At 42.4% G+C, this 25,206-nt stretch overlaps 1 protein-coding gene across 1 annotated transcript in view; it reads right to left on the bottom strand.

Annotated features, from left to right (window-relative positions):
- LOC121550784 (transient receptor potential cation channel subfamily M member 4-like) overlaps positions 1-25,206 on the bottom strand; it is an 87,007-nt gene that overhangs the window by 44,770 nt on the left and 17,031 nt on the right. The window contains exons 4-7 of the mRNA XM_045221377.1: positions 8,128-8,311; positions 1,488-1,657; positions 968-1,145; positions 18-82 (exon numbers count right to left, since the gene is read on the bottom strand). Coding sequence (XP_045077312.1) covers positions 18-82; positions 968-1,145; positions 1,488-1,657; positions 8,128-8,311 — 597 coding nt within the window. The remainder of the gene's footprint in view (positions 1-17; positions 83-967; positions 1,146-1,487; positions 1,658-8,127; positions 8,312-25,206) is intronic.

A 25,206-nucleotide genomic window follows, 5' to 3' on the forward strand; every position in this document is an offset into this window, starting at 1 on the left:
ATGTTGCCATAGCTTACCTCCAGCATGGCAGCTTCCCCTGAGATGAGCATACACAATACAGGGACATCTATACTGCCACTACCTGGAAAACAACAGGTACAGGGAAGGGGTGTTGGGAAAATGGGAGAAGTCCATAAAATTCTTGTCAAGTTTTTAGTCATTGATCAGATGTCATAGTGAATGTCCATCATATTTATGTCAATGTGTGAATGTTTCATGATTTACTACTCATAAGAATATTTATAAATATGTATTTTTCCACAAGCATCATGGGTTTGGAACGGTGAGTTAAATGTATTTCCTTATAAAATACGAATAAGAAAATGGAACACTACACAAAAGAGAGGAGGAGATTGCCTTGTATAGTCATGATGTCAATAGAACAATAGAACATCTGGGTTGTTTGCCAGATGAGTTCAACTTTGGATTTACTTGTTAGTCTTTCTTCCTTTTTATATATAAATAACCCACCAAATATAAGCAATACAAAAGAGTTACACGAGTTTCATAGAGTATTAAAGGCTATATCATATCGCAAAGGACGTTGGTAAATGTGAAAACTCACACTCGAACGTTATGAGAATTAAATCAAGTTTTGTAAATACGTGGCAATAGGATATGGGCTTTATAGCATCTAGCTATCAACATTGTTGTGGTTCTACTGATTTAATAACATCTAGTCTCATTTTCCAACCGCAAGCAAGGAGTCACCGTTCAGTGGTCCCCTGTAATACTCATTACGGCTTAACCTCACACTTGCATGCTGAAATGTGTGAACTGGAAACATGATTGCTGATAAGAAAAGTAATATTGTTGATCTGAACATAGTACACCTTAAATGGGTGGTTTAAACATACTGCGCATCACCTGTACACCTGGGGACTTGTCTTACAAGTGTGTGTGTGTGTATCTATGTGCATGTGTGCGTGCATGTGCGTTTGTAACCTATGTGTCTACTGAGTCTCACCCCAGATGCCGGTGCGCTGGTGGGAGATGTAGTCCTCCATCTTAGCCCGGAAGGCTGTTTCCCCTCCCCGCCGGCCTACACTCCCATCATCTACCAGCAGGAAGGCCTGGTAGTTACTATCCAGGCAGCACGAATCACTGGATGTGTTCTGGACATAATACCGTGCTGGAAAACTACCCTGAGGGAGGAGGAGGAAGAGGGGGGCAGAGAGAGAGAGAGAGACAGAGAGAGAGAGGAGAGAGAGAAGAGAGAGCGCATTGTGATTACCATCCCTTGTGTAATGCAATTTCCTTGTTATTGTTATTCATTTGATTTCCTGTGGTTTTGCTTTGCTGATTGATAGAGGGTGAGAAGCAGAGGGGAGCTACTGTATGTGTGTATGTTTCTGTGCATGTTTAATTCTGTATACATTGAACAGTGTGTGTGTATGGTCACGCCATGTGTGCGTGCATTCGTGCATTTGTGTGTGAGTGTGCGTGTGTGTTTGTGTGTCTGCGCGCGCACATATGTCTGCGTGTACCTCAGCGTTGACGAGCCACTGTCTGTTGTGCACGAGGCCCCAGGGGGCCACGCCCACAGCGATGACTTTCTTCTGGGACAGGGAGGAGGCCGCCGCCGCATGATCCCTCACTGCCTCCCCAACACAACGACCCACCCCCTCCCTCAGCCCCCCCGTCACTATCCACGCCCCTGGGAGAGAGGAGAAAGAGAAGAGGAGGGAGAGATGTGGGGAGGGAAGGGGGAGAGTGAGAGAGTGAGAGAAAGCAAGCGAGAAATGTTTGACACAATAATATGCCAGCAGACGCCTTTATTTAAAGCGACTTGCAGTACAGTGAGTGCATACATTTGTTTTATGTGTATGTGACACCTGCGGGAATTGAACCCAAAACCTTGGAATAGCAAGCACCACTTTCTTACCAACAGCGCAACACATGATCATAGACAACGGCCAGTAAACAATAGACAGATAAGGAGCTTGTTGGTTATGAGTCAAGGGAACTGTGAAAATACGTACTCTACACATCCTTCCTTTCCTAATATATAAATATTATAATATGCCATTTAGCAGAGACTTTTACCCAAAGCGACTTACAGTCATGCATGCATATATTTTGTGTATGGGTGTGGTCCCAGGAATCAAACCCACTATCTTGGCATTGCAAGCGCTATGCTCTACCAACTGAGCTACAGAGGACCACAGGTGCTACAGATGACTGTCCTCCCTCCCTCTTTCCTTCAAAATTAATTTTGTCCATTTAATGGCAGTGAAAGATGCCATCATGTATTGGAATCAGGCCAAGAAAGGGTTTTCTTTCAAATGCTCAATTTGATTGCTCACTTACGCACTTCTATTCCTTCTCTGGATCAGCGCTCATCTGACCTACTGGTTTGATTACTACTGCTTTGTCTGCAAACTTTATTATGCTTTATGGCTGAACTTTCTTATTTCCCTGCCTTGCTTTAATTAACAACTGTCTGGCCTAGACGGTCATGTGTTTTGTGCACTTCGAACCAGTACAGCCAGAGGAGGAGAAGGAGGAGACTCAGAGACAGAGATGGAAGAGGAATCAAGACACCCCACTCGCTGGATTTATCTTTTTTTTCTGGTTCAATTAAAATGAATTAACTAAGTAGACCAGACTCAGCTGCTATTACACTGGGAGACACACCCAGTTAAGTAGAAAAACAAATTCAATGGTAAACGGCCTAAGTGAACTATCTTCATTTATCCACCATCTTTGTCAGAGCTTCAAACTGATATATACAATGTAGTTGGAGGAAACATGGCTGGGCTCCCTGCCTGTGCCATTAAACCCCTACAACTCATCCGGAACGCCGCAGCCCATCTGGTGTTCAACCTTCCCAAGTTCTCTCACGTCACCCCGCTCCTCCGCACACTCCACTGGCTTCCAGTTGAAGCTTGCATCTGCTACAAAACCATGGTGCTTGCCTACGGAGCTGTGAGGGGAACGGCACCTCCGTACCTTCAGGCTCTGATCAGTCCCTACACCCAAACGAGGGCATTGCGTTCATCCACCTCTGGCCTGCTGGCTCCCCTACCTCTGCGGAAGCACAGTTCCCGCTCAGCCCAGTCAAAACTGTTCGCTGCTCTGGCACCCCAATGGTGGAACAAGCTCCCTCACGACGCCAGGACAGCGGAGTCACTCACCACCTTCCGGAGACACTTGAAACCCCACCTCTTTAAGGAATACCTGGGATAGGATAAAGTAATCCTTCTACCCCCCCCCCAAAAAAAAGGTGAATGCACCAATTTGTAAGTCGCTGGATAAGAGCGTCTGCTAAATGACGAAAATGTAAATGTAAAGTTATGCTACTTTGAAAGTTGATAAACTTGTAAACCCACTAGGAGACAAGTAGCAGAAAAGCCTTTGAAAGCCTCTTCTTTGTTTAAGCCTATTCAGCATTGTTCACTTTAGCCCCACCCAGAGTCAGCATATGAGTCATCATGTCCTCCAGAAACTAACCTCTCCAGTTCCTACTCCAGTCTCATTTTCAGCTCATTTATCACCTGATTTACTTAACAAAAGAAACATCTCAAAAGGTGGTCCAGGTGTCCTCTGATATGGCACAAGTGGTGGGCCTTTCCTCTTTTGTTCTGAATTGCTCCTCTATTGTTCTTCAAGCAAGGGGGGAGGCATATGACATCAGAGGGCACCATCAGGCCAACTCCTTGAATGGCCTACTCCATGAAGTTTGCACTCACTATTTTGCTCAAAGCATATGTTTTTTTTTACCCTTAAAGCTGTAACTTTATAGGTAACCTGACCAAATTCACATAGAAATGTGAGTTATAGATCTTTCATTCTCGTTGAAAGCAAGTCTAAGAAGCTGTAGATCTGTTCTATGTGCACTATTTCTAGGCTTACCGTTCTTAAGATTTGTTTTTGAGTCTTATTTAGGTTTTGTACACCAGCTTCAAAACAGCAGAAAAAACAATATTTTTGGTTATGGAAAATAAATTTCACAGCGGTTTAGATAGTACAATGATTCTCTACACAATGACTGCTTGTTTTGTCACATAAACTGAAATTAGGCAAACTATAAAAATTTTAGCAACCAGGAAATGGCGGAGCGATTTCTGCATACCGCACCTTTAAGTACATTACTGTACGTGGGATATTGTTTTTCAGCATGAAAATTAAAAGAAATTGCTGAAGTGGATCTTTAAACTTTCTACCACTGAGCTTTTCCGATAGCACCAGCTAAATTCAGGGCAGCAATGTTGTTGAGAGCTGTAGCAACACTTTTGCAGTTGTCCACAGCTTTATCTTTCCAACAATCGGCAGTAACAAAGATTATCTACATACCGGCCAGGGGTACAGTGGTAAAAAAAAGTATTTAGTCAGCCACCAATTGTGCAAGTTTCCCACTTAAAAAGATGAGAGAGGCCTGTAATTTTTATCATAGGTACACGTCAACTATGACAGGCAAAATGAGAATAATTTTTTTTCCAGAAAATCACATTGTAGGATTTTTTATGAATTTATTTGCAAATTATGGTGGAAAATAAGTATTTGGTCAATAACAAAAGTTTCTCAATACTTTGTTATATACCCTTTGTTGGCAATGACACAGGTCAAACGTTTTCTGTAAGTCTTCACAAGGTTTTCACACACTGTTGCTGGTATTTTGGCCCATTCCTCCATGCAGATCTCCTCTAGAGCAGTGATGTTTTGGGACTGTCGCTGGGCAACACAGACTTTCAACTCCCTCCAAAGATTTTCTATGGGGTTGAGATCTGGAGACTGGCTAGGCCACTCCAGGACCTTGAAATGCTTCTTACGAAGCCACTCCTTCGTTGCCCGGGCGGTGTGTTTGGGATCATTGTCATGCTGAAAGACCCAGCCACGTTTCATCTTCAATGCCCTTGCTGATGGAAGGAGGTTTTCACTCAAAATCTCACGATACATGGCCCCATTCATTCTTTCCATTACACGGATCAGTCGTCCTGGTCCCTTTGCAGAAAAACAGCCCCAAAGCAAGATGTTTACACCCCCATGCTTCACAGTAGGTATAGTGTTCTTTGGATGCAACTCAGCATTCTTTGTCCTCCAAACACGATGAGTTGAGTTTTTACCAAAAAGTTATATTTTGGTTTCATCTGACCATATGACATTCTCCCAATCCTCTTCTGGATCATCCAAATGCACTCTATCAAACTTCAGACGGGCCTGGACATGTACTGGCTTAAGCAGGGGGACACGTCTGGCACTGCAGGATTTGAGTCCCTGGCGGCGTAGTGTGTTACTGATGGTAGGCTTTGTTACTATGGTCCCAGCTCTCTGCAGGTCATTCACTAGGTCCCCCCGTGTGGTTCTGGGATTTTTGCTCACCGTTCTTGTGATCATTTTGACCCCACGGGGTGAGATCTTGCGTGGAGCCCCAGATCGAGGGAGATTATCAGTGGTCTTGTATGTCTTCCATTTCCTAATAATTGCTCCCACAGTTGATTTCTTCAAACCAAGCTGCTTACCTATTGCAGATTCAGTCTTCCCAGCCTGGTGCAGGTCTACAATTTTGTTTCTGGTGTCCTTTGACAGCTCTTTGGTCTTGGCCATAGTGGAGTTTGGAGTGTGACTGTTTGAGGTTGTGGACAGGTGTCTTTTATACTGATAACAAGTTCAAACTGGTGCCATTAATACAGGTAACGAGTGGAGGACAGAGGAGCCTCTTAAAGAAGAAGTTACAGGTCTGTGAGAGCCAGAAATCTTGCTTGTTTGTAGGTGACCAAATACTTATTTTCCACCATAATTTGTAAATAAATTCATTAAAAATCCTACAATGTGATTTTCTGGATTTTTTCCCCTCAATTTGTCTGTCATAGTTGACGTGTACCTATGATGAAAATTACAGGCCTCTCTCATCTTGTTAAGTGGGAGAACTTGCACAATTGGTGGCTGACTAAATACTTTTTTCCCCCACTGTATGTTCTGTTTGCTTCAACGTTTGCTACGTTGCATGATGGTTTGTACTGAACGGCACGTTTCCTTTGAGGTACGTTTGCTCCTGTTTGGTAGGTATGGCGAGGTGTGGCCTGATCAATATGGGTTTGAGCATCTGAAACTCGTGCAACACACCATATGGTAGCTGCCCTCTGGGCCACTATACTCACAACATTTTCCAACTGGTCTTTCAGTACAGTACCGCTTCCGTTGAATTCAACTTTGCACACCGTTCTGTCATACTGAACGCAACCCTGGGAAGCCTCAATTATGTTATAGACAGAAGCCTGTGACATGAAAGACCAATCAGGACTCATCTCTCGGCATGTCCAGCCCCTCCATTATCTCAGCCAATCAGGGCAAGCCAGGAAGGATCCTTTCTTTCTCCCTGGCTGCACAGTACGAAAAAAACGGTGTGCAATGTTCAGTTAAACAGAAATGGTGTTGTTCTGAACGGCCAGTAGAAAAACGGGGAGGGGTTGGGTTGTGGGTTGGAAAGTGAGGGAGTGCTATCAATGACCCGGGCATGCACTGGATGAAGCGGGTTAACGTTGATTCCATTCAATTTGGAATCGGGCTGCCTACCGGGCATGAGCCAAGTGCCCCGTTTTGACCGACGGCGAAGTCGGCTGAAAACAAAAGTGACGTAGGTTAAGCACATAAGTAAGATTATTTGTTTTCACATGCAAAAATGATTACTCTTGATAAAAAGGCTTTATCTGCCTTCCCAATGAAAACTAGTTTGAAGATTGGAACATATATTTTATGGAAAAGAGATGTATGTTTCTGAACGATGCATCATGCTGACTGGTTGACAACATGATCGGGCGGCGCAGATTACTGTTCTATTTGAGAAGGGCGCTCCTCCCTCACCGTTTTTTTCCGCATTACAAATTAATAATATGCTTGAGAAAACGTCACTCATTGCTTCAAGCCACACCCGCCAAACAGAGCAAACGTACCTCAAAGTCTGTTAAAAAACATTGAAGAACGTTTTGGGGAAATCTGTCATTTAGTACAAATGGTCACACAATGTACCAAACAGAATTTGGCAGTACGTCCAATGATAATGCACGGCCCCATGTCGCAAGGATCTGTACACAATTCCTGGAAGCTGAAAATGTCCCAGATCTTCCATGGCCTGCATACCCATTAAGCATGTTTGGGATGCTCTGGATCGACATGAATGACAGTGTGTTCCAGTTCCCGCCAATATCCAGCAACTTCGTACAGCCATTGAAGAGGAGTGGGACAACATTCCACAGGATACAATCAACAGCCTGATCAAATCTATGCGAAGGAGATGTGTCGCGATGCATGAGGCAAAATGTGGTCACACCAGATACCGAATGGTTTTCTGATCCACGCCCCTACTGTGATCAACAGATGCATATCTGTATTCCCAGTCATGTGAACTCCATAGATTAGTGCCTAATGAATTTATTTCCATTGACGGTAACACTTTACCAGACACCCAGCGTCATAACAAGTTATGACACGTTCATAACCATGTCATAATAGGTGTCAAGTAAAGTGTTATATATATTATAAAAATAACAGCCCTACAGTGAAGTAGGAACTAGTGCCAAAGGACCAGCTTCCTTAATCCCATCACAAATGGTTACTAAACAACTCAAGACATCAAAAGGGGTTCTTAGAACCAGGATCTCCCGAGTGGCGCAGTGGTCTAAGGCACTGCATCGCAGTGCTAGCTGTGCCACTAGAGATCCTGGTTCGAATCCAGGCTCTGCTGTAGCCGGCTGCAACCGGGAGACCAATGGCATAATTGGTCCAGGGTAGGGGAGGGAATGGCCGGCAGGGAGGTAGCTCAGTTGGTAGAGCATGGCGTTTGCAACGCCAGGGTTGTGGGTTCGATTCCCACGGGGGGCCAGTATGGAAAAAAAAAAAAGAATAATGTATGCACTAACTGTAAGTCGCTCTGGATAAGAGCGTCTGCTAAATAATGTAAATGTAGATACTTATGACAATGCGTATAATGCATTATAATCGCATCATGATGCATTAAAGAGTATGTATGTATCATGATGTATGTTAAAGAGACTGGACCCATTAATCTCAATATGGATTATTGATATTTTAAACAAATAGATGAAACAGTGGGCGTTGTCCTCACCTGTGCTCTGTGCCGTCATGACTCTTACCCAGGACACCAGTGTGTGTGTGTGTGTCTCTCACCTGTGCTCTGTGCCGCCCTGACCAGCCCCTGTCTCAGCACCTCCCTGACCCAGGTCTTGACCTTCTCGTGACCCCTCCCCCCCCCCACCACAGAAACCACCAGGTTGGGGGAGGGCACCCCCCAATGGGCCGTCATCAGGCTGTACATGATATGAGGTGGGGTGTCGCATGACAGACGCAGGAACTGACCAATAGGAAAAGAAGAGGGGAAAAAAGGGACAATTAGTATCGCCACACAAAGTTATGATGATCAAGAGGCTGAGGTGTTTCGTGAATACTGGTGCTACATAAAATGCTCCTTGCTAGTTGCTTGTTTTGCCTATGGTGTAGCTATTCAGAGGCAAAGAGATATCGGTACAGATGAGAACATTTCGTCTGACTGAGCCAATGTTGTGAGGCCTGGCAGCACTGCTAGAACACAGACTTCTCTGCTATGGTTCCATAGAATGCCAGACAGACGTTCTGCCGTGACAGCCTCATACAGTATCTCACCACTGCTAACTGCAAGGGATGACACATGGAAAAAATTCTTAATGTTTAAACTGCTTTTTTTTTTTACAGTTAAAGCGATAAGAAAAATGCATGAAATTCCAGGTGAATTCACCATGCAGAATATCAACTCCGAGCCCCAACCGATATCCAACATCAGGACAGTTTTTTCTCCACAACCCGATCCACCCGCATTGTTCAGAGAGCCGATCCGTGACAATTGATTTAATTCCACGTGAAGCTGTCTTATGTCCGTTGTTGTGGGGCTGTGCTGCTGCCAGCAACGGTTTGGGTCTCATTGTGAATCTCTTTCAGATGGGTTAAGCATTGCACCTGTACTACCACTACTGTATCTCAATTCCACCTCGAAAAGTTTGCATTTCACCACCTTCTCATTTAACTTCTCAAAGTATTGCCATTCAGGACTTCGCTGCTGTCACCTGAATTTCCTTGCCATTTTTCCAACTGTTAACAACAATGACGTGCTGAGCGATTTACAGTATAGTCAACAGTTTAGACACACCTACTCATTCAAGGGTTTTTCTTTATTTTCACTATTTTCTACATTGTAGAATAATAGTGAAGACATCAAAACTATGAAATAACACATTTGGAATAATGTAGTAACCAAAAAAGTGTTAAACAAATCAAAATATATTTTGTATTTGAGATTCTACAAATAGCCACCCTTTGCCTTGATGACAGCTTTACACACTCTTGGCATTCTCAACCAGTTTCACCTGGAATGCTTTTCCAACAGTCTTGAAAGTGTTCCCACATATGCTGAGCACTTGTTGGCTTCTTTTCCTTCACTCTGTGGTCCGACTCATCCCAAACCATCTCAATTGGGTTGAGGTCGGGAGATTGTGGAGGCCAGGTCATCTGATGCAGCACTCAATCACTCTCCTTCTTGGTAAAATAGCCCTTACACCGCCTGGAGGTGTGTTGGGTCATTGTCCTGTTGAAAGACAAATGATATCCCATCTGGTTTGGGCTTCGTGGGACTGGCGTATCACTGCAGAATGCTGTGGTAGCCATGCTGGTTAAGTGTGCCTTGAATTCTAAATAAATCCCAGACAGTGTCACCAGCAAAGCATCCCCACACCATAACACCTCCTCTTCCATGCTTTACGGGAAATACACATGGGGAGATCATCCGTTCACCGACACCGCGTCTCACAAAGACACAGCGGTTGGAACCAAAAATCTCCAGACCAAAGAACACATTTCCACCGGTCTAATGTCCATTGCTCGTGTTTCTTGGCCAAAGCAAGTCTCTTCTTATTATTGGTGTCCTTTAGTAGTGGTTTCTTTGCAGCAATTCGACCATGAATGCCTGATTCACACAGTCTCCTCTGAACAGTTGATGTTGAGATGTGTCTGTTACTTGAACGCAATTTCTGAGGTTGGTAACTCTAATGAACTTATCCTCTGCAGCAGAGGTAACTCTGGGTCTTCCATTCCTGTGGCGGTCCTCATGAGAGCCAGTTTCATCATAGCGCTTGATGGTTTTTGCGACTGCACTTGAAGAAACTTTCAAAGTTCTTGAATTTTTCCGTATTGACTGACCTTCATGTCTTAAAGCAATGATGGACTGTTGTTTCTCTTTGCTTATTTGGAGCTGTTCTTGCCATAACATGGACTTGGTCTTTTACCAAATAGGGCTATCTTCTGTATACCCCCCTACCTTGTCACAACACAACTGATTGGCTCAAACGCATTAAGAAGGAAAGAAATTCCACAAATTAACTTTTAAGAAGGCACACCTGTTAATTGAAATGCATTCCAGGTGACTATCTCATGAAGCTGGTTGAGATAATGCCAAGAGTGTGCAAAGCTATCATCAAGACAAAGGGTGGCTATTTGAAGAATCTCAAATATAAAATATATTTTGATTTGTTTAACACTTTTTTGGTTACTACATGATTCCATATGTGTTATTTCATAGTTTTGATGTTGTCACTATTATTCTACAATGTAAAAAATAGTAAAAATAAAGAGAAACCCTTGAATGAGTAGGTGTGTCCAAACCTTTGACTGGTATATCCGCGGCAAATAATTAGAAAGATGCATATCTCCTACTGACGTTACAGCATTGATGCGTAAGGTATTTGTTTAATTTCTATTTTTTCCTTTATGATGATAATCGGGACCTGTTAGTGTTAGTTTTGTGACAAATACACAGTGATTTTTATTTTGTGACGAAAAAAACTAAACATATACTGAACATAAATATAAATGCAACATGTAAAGTGTTGGTCCCATGTTACATAAGCTGAAAAAAAATATACCAGAAATGTTCCATACGCACAAAAAGCTTATTTCTCTAAAATGTTGTGCACAAATTTGTATACTTCCATGTTAGTGAGCATTTCTCGTTTGCCAAGATAATCCATCCACTTGACAGGTGTGGCATATCAAGAAGCTGATTAAACAGCATGGCCATTACACAGGTGCACCTTGTGCTGGGGACAATAAAAGGCCACTCTAAAATGTGCAGTTTTGTCACACAACACAATGCCACAGATATGTCAAGTTTTGAGGGAGCGTGCAATTGGCATGCTGACTGCAGAAATATCCACCAGAGCTGTTACCAGATAATTGAATGTTCATTTCTCTACCATAAGCCGTTTTACAGAATTTGGCAGTACGTCCAATCAGCCTCACAACCGCAGACCATGTGTAACCACGCCAGCCCAGGACCTCCACTTCCAGCTTCTTCACCATCAGGATTGTCTGAGACCAGCCACCCAGACAGCTGATGAATCTGAGGAGTATTTCTGTCTGTAAAAAGCCCTTTTATGGGGAAAAACCCATTCTGATTGGCTGGGCCTGGCTCCCAAGTTGGTGGGCCTATGCCCTCTGAGGCCCACCCATGGCTGCAGCCCTTCCCAGTCATGTGAAATCCATAGATTATGGGCTCATTTATTTATTTAAAATTGACTGATTTCCTTATATGAACTGTAACTCAGTAAAATTGTTGAAATTGTTGCATGTTGCATTCATATTTTCGTTCAGTATAGTTTTTTCGTTAGGGATTTTTTCTTAACCTTAACGTCCCAATTTCATTTAAATGTTCACACCCCTACTAGCAACGTACGGAGGAACCAGGCCCGATGTAGACAAGCAAAGGATTGAAATGAACTACATCCACATTTTTGTCATTTAGAGTCAATTAATGGTTGTGTGACGTATTCATTTCATAACGTATAGCATCGTATAACATCACGTGATTAGCATTAACTCAATCTCTCAGTAGGGACATGTGGTAACATAGCTGATGGTTAGTTGATGGTTATGATTATGAGTTGATGGGTGTCATGTAAAAAAGCACAGCGTGAAATATCTCTAAACTATATTGCTACACTACACCATGAAACAAAGATAAATGATAAATGACAAAGAATGATAGTAAAAAGCTTTGGAGCACCTTCAATGACATTTTAGGGAAAAAAGGCAAACTCAGCTAAATCCTTCATTGAATCAGATGGTTAATTCATCACAAAACCCACTGATATTGCCAACTACTTTAATGATTTTTTCATTGGCAAGATTAGCAAACTTAGTCATGACATGCCAGCAACAAACGCTGACATCCAAGTACATCTGACCAAATTATGAAAGACAAGAATTGTAATTTTGAATTCCGTAAAGTGAGTGTGCAAGAGGTGAAAAAAGTATTGCTTTCTATCAACAATGACAAGCCACCGGGGTCTGACAACTTGGATGGAAAATTACTAAGGATAATAGCGGACGATATTGCCACTCCTATTTGCCATATATTCAATGTAAGCCTACTAGAAAGTGTGTGCCCTCAGGCCTGGAGGGAAGCAAAAGTCATTCCGTACCTAAGAATAGTAAAGCCTCCTTTACTGGCTCAAATAGCCGACCAATCAAGCTGTTACCAACCCTTAGTAAAGTTCTGGAAAAAATTGTGTTTGACCAGATACAATGCTATTTTCTTTTTTTCTTTCATTTTTCTTTTATTTTTTACCCCTTTTTCTCCCCAATTTTGTAGTATCCAATTGATAGTTACAGTCTTGTCCCATCACTGCACGGACTCGGGAGAGGCAAAGGTCGAGAGCCGTGAGAAACACAACCCAGCCGTACTGCTTCTTGACACAATGCCCGCTTAACCCGGAAGCCAGCCGCACCAATGTGTCAGAGGAAACACCGTACACCTGGCGACCGTGTCAGCGTGCACTGTGCCCGGCCCGCCACAGGAGTCGCTAGTGCGCGATGGGACAAGAATACCCCTGCCGGCCAAACCCTCCCCTAACCTGGACGACGCTGGGCCAATTGTGCTGGCCCGGTCACGGCCAGCTGCGACAGAGCCTGGACTCGAACCACTCGGGAGGCGATACAATGCTATTTTACAGTAAACAAATTGACCACAGACATTCAGCACGCTTATAGGGAAGGACATTCAACAAGCAAAGCCCTTACACAAATGTACATTTACATCATTTAGCAGACACTCTTATCCAGAGCGACTTACAAATTGGATGACTGATGATTGGCTGAGAGGAATTGATGATAAAAAGATTGTGGGAGCAGTTGTTAGACTCCAGTGCGGCTTTTGATAGACTTCAGTGCGGCTTTTGACATTATCGATCATAGTCTGCTAATGGAAAAACATATGTGTTATGGCTTTACACCCCCTGCTATATTGTGGATAAATAGTTACCTGTCTAACAGAACACAGAGGGTGTTCTTTAATGGAAGCCTCTACAACATAATCCAGGTAGAATCAGGAATTCCCCAGGGCAGCTGTCTAGGCCCCTTACTTTTTTCAATCTTTACTACACGGGGGGCCAATATGAAAAATGTATCACTAATTGTAAGTCGCTCTGGATAAGAGCATCTGCTAAATGACTAAAATGTCAATTGCAACACTAAAAAATACTAACGACATGCCACTGGCTTTGAGTAAAGCCAGTGTGTCTATGTATGCAGATGACTCAACATGTCAGCTACTACAGTGACTGAAATGACTGCAACACTTAACAAAGAGCTGCAGTTAGTTTCAGAATGGGTGGCAAGGAATAAGATAGTCCTAAATATTTAAAAAACTAAAAGCATTGTATTTGGGACAAATCATTCACTAAACCCTAAACCTCAACTAAATATTGTAATAAATGTGGAAATTGAACAAGTTGAGGTGACTTAAACTGCTTGGAGTAACCCTGGATTGTAAACTGTCATGGTCAAAACATATTGATACAACAGCTAAGATGGGGAGAAGTCTGTCCATAATAAAGCGCTGCTCTCCCTTCTTAACAGCACTATCAACAAGGCAGGTCCTACAGGCTCTAGTTTTGTCGCACCTGTATTACTGTTCAGTCGTGTGGTCAGGTGCCACAAAGAGGGACAGGAAAATTACAATTGGCTCAGAACAGGGAAGCACGGCTGGCCCTTGGATGTACACAGAGAGCAAACATTAATAATATGCATGTCAATCTCTCCTGGCTCAAAGTGAAGGAGAGATTGACTTCATCACTACTTGTATTTGTGAGAGGTATTGACATGTTGAAAGCACTGAGCTGTCTGTTTAAACGACTAGCACACAGCTCAGACACCCATGTGTACCCCACAAGACATTCCACCAGCGGTCTCTTCACAGTCCAGTCTCTTCACAGTCCCCAAGTCCAGAACAGACTATGGGAGTCGCAGAGTACTACATAGAGCCATGACTACATGGAACTCTATTCCACATCAGGTTACTGATGCAAGCAGTTGAATCAGATTTAGTAAAAACTGATAAATACACCTTATGGAACAGCGGGGACTGTGAAACAATACAAACATAGGCGCAGACACATGCATACACACACGATAACATACGCACTATACACACAGATTCTGTCTTGTAGATATGTGGTAGTGGAGTAAGGGCCTGAGGGCACACACTTAGTGTGCTGTGAAATCTGTTATGAATGTATTGTAATGTTTTTAAAATTGTATAACTGCCTTCATTTTGCCGGAACCCAGGAAGAGTAGCTGCTGCCTTGGCAGCAGCCAATGGGGATCCATAATAAATACAAATACAAATCTCACAATCTATTATTATGAATGACTGTGAGCTTTTTCACGCTTGTAACACATACCGTAAATACCCTCACAGAGTGAAAATTATCACAGGTCAATTGCTTGCGCCTCTGCTTCAATTCTGCTTCCGGACTATCAGTGTTTTGGCCCAGCGTCGTCCAGGGTAGGGGAGGGAATGGCCGGCAGGGATGTAGCTCAGTTGGTAGAGCATGGCGTTTGCAACGCCAGGGTTGTGGGTTCGATTCCCACGGGGGGCCAGTATGAAAAATTAAAATAAAATAATGTATGCACTCACTAACTGTAAGTCGCTCTGGATAAGAGCGTCTGCTAAATGACTAAAATGTAAGTCTACGAATACAATTTGATGCATATATTGGACTTATCCAATGTACTGCAACTGCCTCTGCAATGCAATGCTGCAAGGCAAACGCAGCGTTCCGTTCTAAATGAATGTACTTCTGGTGTACCATGACGCTGTCGGTCTGATCTCTCTGTCCTCTCTCTCCAGACGAAAATACACTCAACTCTGCATGTCTAGCAAATTGGATGTTAGCCTGCAACCTTGGCAAGAGAATATGCTCTTCCTCCCTGGAAAGGCTTGCCTACTCCAAGTTCTCTGTCATGTTAACAACTCCATTGTGTCCCCCTACCAGACTGTGTAAAACTCCTTCACACTCTCCACTAGCTCCCATCAGCAGTGTGCATCAAAGGGGAATCGCTCCTCTCCAATCTTTGTCAGCACTGCAAAGCTTATTGTTCTTCATATTGCCATTATACACTTAGCGAACAAAACATTAAGAACCCCCTTCTGTCTTGCCCATTCACCCTCTGAATGGCACACATACACAATCCATGTCTCAATTGTCTCAAGGCTTAAAAATCCTTCTTTAATCTGTCTCTTTCCCTTCAGCTACACTTATTGAAGTGGATTTAACAAGTGACATCAATAAGGGGTCATAGCTTTCACCTGGATGCACCTGGTCAGTCTATGTCATGGAAAGAGCAGGTGTTTATAATGTATTGTACACTCAGTGTACATGTAGCATGTGTCATAGAAGTTGCATGTCTCTCCCCATTTGTTTTTTTACCCTGTAGCTCACCTAAGTGCAGCGTTGGAGGTGCAACAGGCAGAGATACCCAGAGGGTAAACACCCATATGTATAATTTGTAAAGAATGTTTAGATCAGTGATTCTTAACCCTGTTCCTGGGGACCCAAATGGGTGCACATTTTTGTTTTTGCCTTAGCACTACACACCTGATTGAAATCATCAAAGCTTGATAATGAGTTGATCATCTGAATAAGCTGTGTAGTGCCAGGGCAAAAACAAGAGAAGCACGAGATTGAACTTCACTCAACTTTCTAGAGTAGTGGTCACCAACCGGTCGATCGCGATAGACTGGTCGATCTCCAAGGCATTCCTAGTCGATCGCCAAACATTTATGTAAAAAAACAACAACGATAAAGCCTTATGTTCCTATTATTATTATTTTTTGTCTTGGGCTGTTGCACCCAATTCACCCGATTCAGCTGCCCTGCCGAGCCAGGTAGGCGAACTGTTGCTATTTTGAACCATTTCATGTGTCTGAAGGTACAAACTCTGCAGTATCGTAGCAGGCATAAAAGAAAGCTACAGTCAGTGGCGACCCGTCATTCAGGGCAGGTAGGCCCTGTTTTGCATGTTATTTTAGCATTAATACGTGTCACATATCAGTTAGCAAACAAAGTAAAACATTTATAATTGAGTTAATAACGCCGCATACAAACATGGTCTCTTTTTTGCTTTCTTCAGTAAGGCAGCTCCAAAATGCAGGTGTTTCAGCCTAGCTCAGTGCTTTCTGTGGTGGTGGGGCAGCCAGCAGAAAATACGGAGTGTAGGGGTTGGTAATGTTCTCTAGTTGCGCCGTGATTGGCTCAGTGTCCTGTCACTCGGAACTGGGAAATCAGACTTCAGAGAGTTCAAGACAACTGGGAACTCGGAAAAAAACGAGCTCCGACTGGAAAAAGACGTTTTGAACGGTCATCCAACTCGGAATTCCAAGTCAGGAATTTGGGCCTTTTTCTAGAGCTCCGACCTGAAGTTCACTGACGTCATGATTCGACTTTGTTTTTTTTCCCAGAGTTCCCAGTGGTCTTGAAAGCACCATAATTCCAGAGAATGCCAGACTTTGATTAAAGTTTGATGACAAAATTTGCCCACAAGAAGGATCACAGCGCCACCTTCATGTTCAAGTGAGCACAGAGAAGGTGAGTCAAAAACTGTATTGTATGCTGCTGCATAAATGATGTGATATGCCAGGGAGAAATGTACAGTGAGGGAAAAAAGTATTTGATCCCTTGCTGATTTTGTACGTTTGCCCACTGACAAAGATATGATCAGTCTATAATTTTAATGGTAGGTTTATTTGAACAGTGAGAGACAGAATAACAACAAAAAAATCCAGAAAGACGCATGTCGAAAATGTTCTACATTGATTTGCATTTTAATGAGGGAAATAAGTATCTGACCCCCTCTCAATCAGAAAGATTTCTGGCTCCCAGGTGTCTTTTATACAGGTAACGAGCTGAGATTAGGAGCACACACTTAAAGGGAGTGCTCCTAATCTCAGCTTGTTACCTGTATATAAGACACCTGTCCACAGAAGCAATCAAATCAATCAGATTCCAAACTCTCCACCATGGCCTAGACCAAAGAGCTCTCCAAGGATGTCAGGGACAAGATTGTAGACCTACACAAGGCTGGAATGGGCTACAAGACCATCGCCAAGCAGCTTGGTGAGAAGGTGACAACAGTTGGTGCGATTATTCGCAAATGGAAGAAACACAAAAGAACTGTCAATCTCCCTCAGCCTGGGGCTCCATGCAAGATCTCACCTCGTGGAGTTGCAATGATCATGAGAACGGTGAGGAATCAGCCCAGATCTACACAGGAGGATCTTGTCAATGATCTCAAGGCAGCTGGGACCATAGTCACCAAGAAAACAATTGGTAACACACTACGCCGTGAAGGACTGAAATCCTGCAGCGCCCGCAAGGTCGCCCTGCTCAAGAAAGCACAAATACATGCCCATCTGAAGTTTGCCAATGAACATCTGAATGATTCAGAGGAGAACTGGGTGAAAGTGTTGTGGTCAGATGAGACCAAAATGGAGCTCTTTGGCATCAACTCAACTCGCCGTGTTTGGAGGAGGAGGAATGCTGCCTATGACCCCAAGAACACCATCCCCACCATCAAACATGGAGGTGGAAACATTATGCTTTGGGGGTGTTTTTCTGCTAAGGGGACAGGAAAACTTCACCGCATCAAAGGGACGATGGACGGGGCCATTGAGCCCAGAACCTCCTTCCTTCAGCCCGGGCATTGAAAATGGGTCGTGGATGGGAATTCCAGCATGACAATGACCCAAAACACACGGCCAAGGCAACAAAGGAGTGGCTCAAGAAGAAGCACATTAAGGTCCTGGAGTGGCCTAGCCAGTCTCCAGACCTTAATCCCATAGAAAATCTGTGGAGGGAGCTGAAGGTTCGAGTTGCCAAACGTCACCCTCGAAACCTTAATGACTTGGAGAAGATCTGCAAAGAGGAGTGGGACAAAATCCCTCCTGAGATGTGTGCAAACCTGGTGGCCAACTACAAGAAACATCTGACCTCTGTGATTGCCAACAAGGGTTTTGCCACCAAGTACTAAGTCATGTTTTGCAGAGGGGTCAAATACTTATTTCCCTCATTAAAATGCAAATCAATTTATAACATTTTTGACATGTGTTTTTCTGGATTTTTTTGTTGTTATTCTGTCTCTCACTGTTCAAATAAACCTACCATTAAAATTATAGACTGATCATATCTTTGTCAGTGGGCAAACGTACAAAATCAGCAGGGGATCAAATACTTTTTTCCCTCATTGTATACTGTAGCTAAGAAAGCAATACTAAGTATATGTTGTGAAGTAAGCTGTTAGTAGCCCATGTTCCTCACCCTAATAATTTGTTCCCTTTCCCCCTCATAACCTACTGTTCTGACTTGGTGGTGCACATTTTAGAGAAATGTCATCATCGAATATTGTAAGAGCTTTCATGGTCTGCTTATATGCCCCCTTTATTTATCCTACGACTCTGTCTTGGTGTACAGGGAAAATTCTGTAAGAACGGCCCATGTTCTGAATTCTGTCGCTGTACTGCACATTTCAAGTGCTGAACAAACAGTTATATTGACTACGTTCGTCTTAGCTCGCTCATTAATGTCTTAATCGAAATTACGGATTGCCTCTTATCCGCTCATCGTTCCCTTATGCCATAGTTTGTACATCTCAATTGTCAGTTGAAACCACATTTGTTTAAGCAAGTCAGCCATATCAGCTATGTTTTTTTTAAAGGCAGTAAATGAGGCTGAATTAACTGTTTCGCTGCCAGACAAGGCTCCGCTGATAGCCAGGTGTAGCGGTGGTAAGGATTCACTTCATGTTGCTGAAAAGAAAGTTCTGCTGTTGGGACAGCTTTATGTAGACCCTAACAGTTTGTGGGCACCATTTGACACTGTTACAGTGCAATTCATGTATTGTTTAGTGTTGTGTTGTGGATTTGCTGGCATGCATTAAAAATGTTGAGTTTGCCCCACCAAGATTTACATGCTAAAATCGCCACTGACTACAGCAAAGTTGATACTGAGAGATTTCAAAACTTTTAAAACCATGACTAGAGAGAGACTGTCAACGAATACAGCAAAGAGCTGCTGTTTTATGAGTGACTTCATTTTTAAGTTACTAAGCACTGTCAACACTTTATATTCAACACTTTTATAAGCCATAAAATGCATGTTATTCCTATTTCCACTCAGCACCACAACAAGCACTGCAGCAGTAATGAATGAGTAGGAAAGTTTATCTACAGTGCATTCAGAAAGTATTCAGACCCCTTGACTTTTTCCAAATTTTGTAACATTACAGCCTTATTCTAAAATGGATTACATTGTTTTTTTCCCTCATCAATTTACACACAATACCCCATAATGACAAAGCGAAAACAGGTTTTTAGAACATACACAATAAAAAACTGAAATAACTTATTTACGTAAGTATTCAGACCCTTTGCTATTAGACTCGAAATTGAGCTCCGGTGCATTCTGTTTCCATTGATCATCCTTGAGATGTTTCTACAACTTGATTGGAGTCCACATGTGGTAAATTCAATTGATTGGAAATGATTTGGAAAGGCACACACCTGTCTACAGTGGGGAGAACAAGTATTTGATACACTGCCGATTTTGCAGGTTTTCCTACTTACAAAGCATGTAGAGGTCTGTAATTTTTATCATAGGTACACTTCAACTGTGAGAGATGGAATCTAAAACAAAAATCCAGAAAATCACATTGTATGATTTTTAAGTAATTAATTTGCATTTTATTGCATGACATAAGTATTTGATACATCAGAAAAGCAGAACTTAATATTCGCTACAGAAACCTTTGTTTGCAATTACAGAGATCATACGTTTCCTGTAGGTCTTGACCAGGTTTGCACACACTGCAGCAGGGATTTTGGCCCACTCCTCCATACAGACCTTCTCTAGATCCTTCAGGTTTCGGGGCTATCGCTGGGCAATACGGACTTTCAGCTCCCTCCAAAGATTTTCTATTAGGTTCAGGTCTGGAGACTGGCTAGGCCACTCCAGGACCTTGAGATGCTTCTTACGGAGCCACTCCTTAGTTGCCCTGGCTGTGTGTTTCGGGTCGTTGTCATGCTGGAAGACCCAGCCACGACCCATCTTCAATGCTCTTACTGAGGGAAGGATATTGTTGGCCAAGATCTCGCGATACATGGCCCCATCCATCCTCCCCTCAATACGGTGCAGTCGTCCTGTCCCCTTTGCAGAAAAGCATCCCCAAAGAATGATGTTTCCACCTCCATGCTTCACGGTTGGGATGGTGTTCTTGTGGTTGTACTCATCCTTCTTCTTCCTCCAAACACGGTGAGTGGAGTTTAGACCAAAAAGCTCTATTTTTGTCTCATCAGACCACATGACCTTCTCCCATTCCTCCTCTGGATCATCCAGATGGTTATTGGCAAACTTCAGACGGGCCTGGACATGCGCTGGCTTGAGCAGGGGGACCTTGCGTGCGCTGCAGGATTTTTATCCATGACGGCGTAGTGTGTTACTAATGGTTTTCTTTGAGACTGTGGTCCCAGCTCTCTTCAGGTCATTGACCAGGTCCTGCCATGTAGTTCTGGACTGATCCCTCACCTTCCTCATGATCATTGGTGCCCCACGAGGTGAGATCTTGCATGGAGCCCCAGACCGAGGGTGATTGACCGTCATCTTGAACTTCTTCCATTTTCTAATAATTGCGCCAACAGTTGTTGCCTTCTCACCAAGCTGCTTGCCTATTGTCCTGTAGCCCATCCCAGCCTTGTGCAGGTCTACAATTTTATCCCTGATGTCCTTACACAGCTCTCTGGTCTTGGCCATTGTGGAGAGGTTGGAGTCTGTTTGATTGAGTGTGTGGACAGGTGTCTTTTATACAGGTAATGAGTTCAAACAGGTGCAGTTAATACAGATAATGAGTGGAGAACAGGAGGGCTTCTTAAAGAAAAACTAACAGGTCTGTGAGAGCCGGAATTCTTATTGGTTGGTAGGTGATCAAATACTTATGTCATGCAATAAAATGCAAATTAATTACTTAAAAATCATACAATGTGATTTTCTGGATTTTTGTTTTAGATTCCGTCTCTCACAGTTGAAGTGTACCTATGATAAAAATTACAGACCTCTACATGCTTTGTAAGTAGGAAAACCTGCAAAATCGGCAGTGTATCAAATACTTGTTCTCCCCACTGTATATAAGGTCCCACAGTTGACAGTGCAGGTCAGAGCAAAAACCAAGCCATGAGGTCGAAGGAATTGTAAAACCAAGACATGAGGTTGAAGGAATTGTCCATAGAGCTCCGAGACAAGATTGTGTCAAAGCACAAATCTGGGGAAGGGTACCAAAACATTTCTGCAGCATTGAAGGTCCCCAAGAGCCCAGTGGCCTCCATCATTCTTAACCTTTTCAAGTGTGAGTTCCAAATATCTCTAACGGTAGCCCCAGCGTGAGTTGTTTTATGCACGCGATGTCAGAATGCACTCACTGTGCCAAAATGTGATTGTTACACAACAGGACAGTTAGCCTATAGATAATTAGAATGCAGCTCGGGTTGTTTCAACTTGTCAATTTAAAATTGTATTTCCTAACAACAGTTTGAATTGAGGTGTGTTCCGCCTACTCATTATTTCACATAGAAGTAGCCCATTTCACTGTTGCGGACAATTTGTGTTTGAGGCTTTACTGAGCCAGATAAACTTTATCTTCGAGGAGACCAAGCACTTCCCCAGTGTTTCTGCAGATGAAGTATGAAGACATTTGCGCAGTCTTGCACAAACTTTCTCCCAGTGGCACATTTTCTGACTAGCGCTCGCATTGCCTTCATTGTTGTTTTCCTTACAAATAATAACTATGGACATGTGTGCGTTTCTATCAAAGTAAGTGCCTTGTTTTCTTGATATCGTGTTGTCATTTCTACTGTAGCATACAGTATGTATGTATGGAGCATAATGTATTTACAGTTTTATTCACGTTTTCAAGTACTGGTGACAACTCATGCATTCCGATTCTTGTATAGATTGTACTGAAGGTTGTACTGATTATGATTTGCTAATGCTAAGCTATTTGCCAGCTATGTGTTGCGCCATGTTTGTTGAGATTATACAATGCATTCTGGGTGTCACGTAAACGTCTGTCAGACCAAAGATGTTATAATGAGGTGAAGGAATGGTTCACTCATCTTTCAAGTAAACTTCCGGAAGTGAATGAAGGGAAGTAAATGATCGTAGACGACACACCCCCTTCAACATGCATACTGCAAACAGACCAAACTCATCTTGTCTCCTCTTCTTATCTTTGGTTGACGCGAAAAAACAAACATGATGGCGTGCACAAACTACCCATCGTTGGATTACTTTTGATTTTTAGAAAGGGTTTTACTCAATTATTTAGATCAATGGTGAACTCACCTGTGATTTGAGGAATTGTAAATAGTAATTGCTATTATCTAATTCATATTGTGGTTTCTGTCAGCCGAGACTTAGCTAAATATGACCGCTTGTGTTATGTCAATCTTTCCTCAGTTAACGCTAGGACTAATGTAGCCTACATTTTTTTTGTTTGGATGATTGTGTTATGCTGTCTCTACTTCTGTGAATGTCTGAACATTGCATCCAAAAATAAACTGGTCACATTCAGGACATAACTTTTTCTTTTTTTGGGGGGGATGGATCAGCTTAATATTGCAGATAGATTGTATCTTCTATCAATGTAATTGTCTGCCTCACTTCCAATCCCCCATGTTTTTTTTTATATATTTTTTTTATATATATACTCCCCTTTATTACTTTTCAACCCCACCATCCTTTCCCTACTTGGAGTAAATTAGTGAACAACAATGCCCAGGCCTCTACTTCCGGTCTATACTTACTATCTACACCTTATGGACAGAGTTAATTTTACAATAATTCTATTATATATATATATATATTTTTTTTTTGCTCCTGAACTTCTTCTACTCTCAACCTCTCCGATCATTTTCATGATGTCCATCCGGTTTGCTTCTATATGCCATATCTTTCTAACTGTGCTCTTTCCCAAAAGCTCCCAACATACAACCTATATACTTATTATGGACACAGTATGCTTACATTATTAGCTATCTTTGTTATTATTTGTTATTAGTCCCATCCTTCAACTCTATTCAATACCTCCCATCTCTCTTAACACCATCCATATAGGATTTCTATTTGCCATATATATTTCAACCGTACTGTGATGTTTTACAAAAGTTCTGAACCTTTCTATTCTCATTGCTTCTACAGATTATGAATTGAAAATAAACATTTTTGCTAAAAGTATTATTATATTATTGATTGATTGACTATGACTTTTCAGATCACCCAGTAATGCTATCTGCAAGGTTAGTTCCAGGTAAATATTGCAATCCTTTAGCCATTCCTGGACCTGTGTCCAAAAACAAGCTACAAATGGACAGAACCAAAACAAATGATCTAATGATTCTGTCTCTTCACAGCAAAATCTGCAGAGCTGGGAAGATTGTATCCCCCATATAAATAACATTCTATTGGTAGCAAGAATTTTATATAATAATTTAAATTGAAAGATTCTAATTTTTGAATCCGGTGTCGTTTTGCGTGTCAGTTCATAAACACTACACTCAGGACATAACTTTGTAAGGACTGTGTTTGTGCAAAATGTTTCTGTGAAAATGATTTAAATGTATGCTCACTTAGCTGTGCTTCACAAGTAATACAACATCGGATCTATTACCGGTGTGATCATATAGCCTACCTCAAAAGTAATTTTAAAAAATGGCCCGAACAACAATGCATTGGCAGGGCAATTCAAGCAAAGCCAATATGCGGTGATAATGTATTGGGCCTATAGCTTACTGCACAAACCTCATTGCTACAGTACTGTTTTAATTGGTTAATGTTGCATAGGCTTTAATTTTTTAAGTAATGTAAAAAAAAAGATCTGAGTGGTAGATCGTCGCTTGCATTTTGACTCAAAGTGATCTTGACTCAGAAAAGGTTGGTGACCGCTGTTCTAGAGTTTCCCTGTTAACACTATCAACGTTTCTCTTTACTGTGGCAATTGTGATCGAAACAACGCAATATTAGCCACTTTCAATGCAACATACTGAAACAAAACTAACTATGCAAGAGATTTTGTTGTAGGCAGAACGCATCAGAGTAGGATTCTATTGCATTGACACGCACTACTCAGCCCATACTCTACACAGACCAGTGCGGCATAAACAATCAGAGCTGCAGTAGGCCTATATGCAAATAGACCATTGACATATTTGGGTCTGTGCCATTTACTTTAAACTGGACTGTGTTTAAAGCATGAGCGGTTGTGAGTAGATGCGCACATAGGGTGCATCTCAATATGTATTGGATACACATAGGTGCGCTTCACAATGGTAAATATAAACGAACCTGGAGACACCTCATAATTTTTGTAGAGGGGTTGTTGCCCAGGCAGCACTACTGTAGCTAACAAAATAGTGTAGAAGCCAGGGCCACCGGTAAACGTGTGGCGAGCTGACATTTGCCCCGCTCTTTTCAATCAGGTGTGGCAGACAAGTAAAGGACTTTCAATACAGCTGACATCCACTGACATAGGCTTTAATAGTTCATGATAATAGCCCTTTTCATTCCAGTCGTATCTTTAGATAAAGTGGTAGCCCATCATGGGCAGGGGCCAGTGGAGGCTGGTGGGAGGAGCTATAGGAGGATGGGCTCATTGTAATGACTGGATTGGAATTAATGAAACAGAGTCAAACGTGGTTTCCATATGTTTGATACTGTTCCATTTATTCCATTCCAGCCATTACAATGACCCCGTCCTCCTATAACTATGTTGCTGAAATTGACTTTTCCCCAAAAGGGAATCTTCTTTTCCATAATTTCCAACGTTACCCTGATCTCATCCCTG

This window comes from Coregonus clupeaformis, chromosome 7 (assembly GCF_020615455.1).
Source record: "Coregonus clupeaformis isolate EN_2021a chromosome 7, ASM2061545v1, whole genome shotgun sequence".
NCBI lineage: Eukaryota > Metazoa > Chordata > Actinopteri > Salmoniformes > Salmonidae > Coregonus > Coregonus clupeaformis.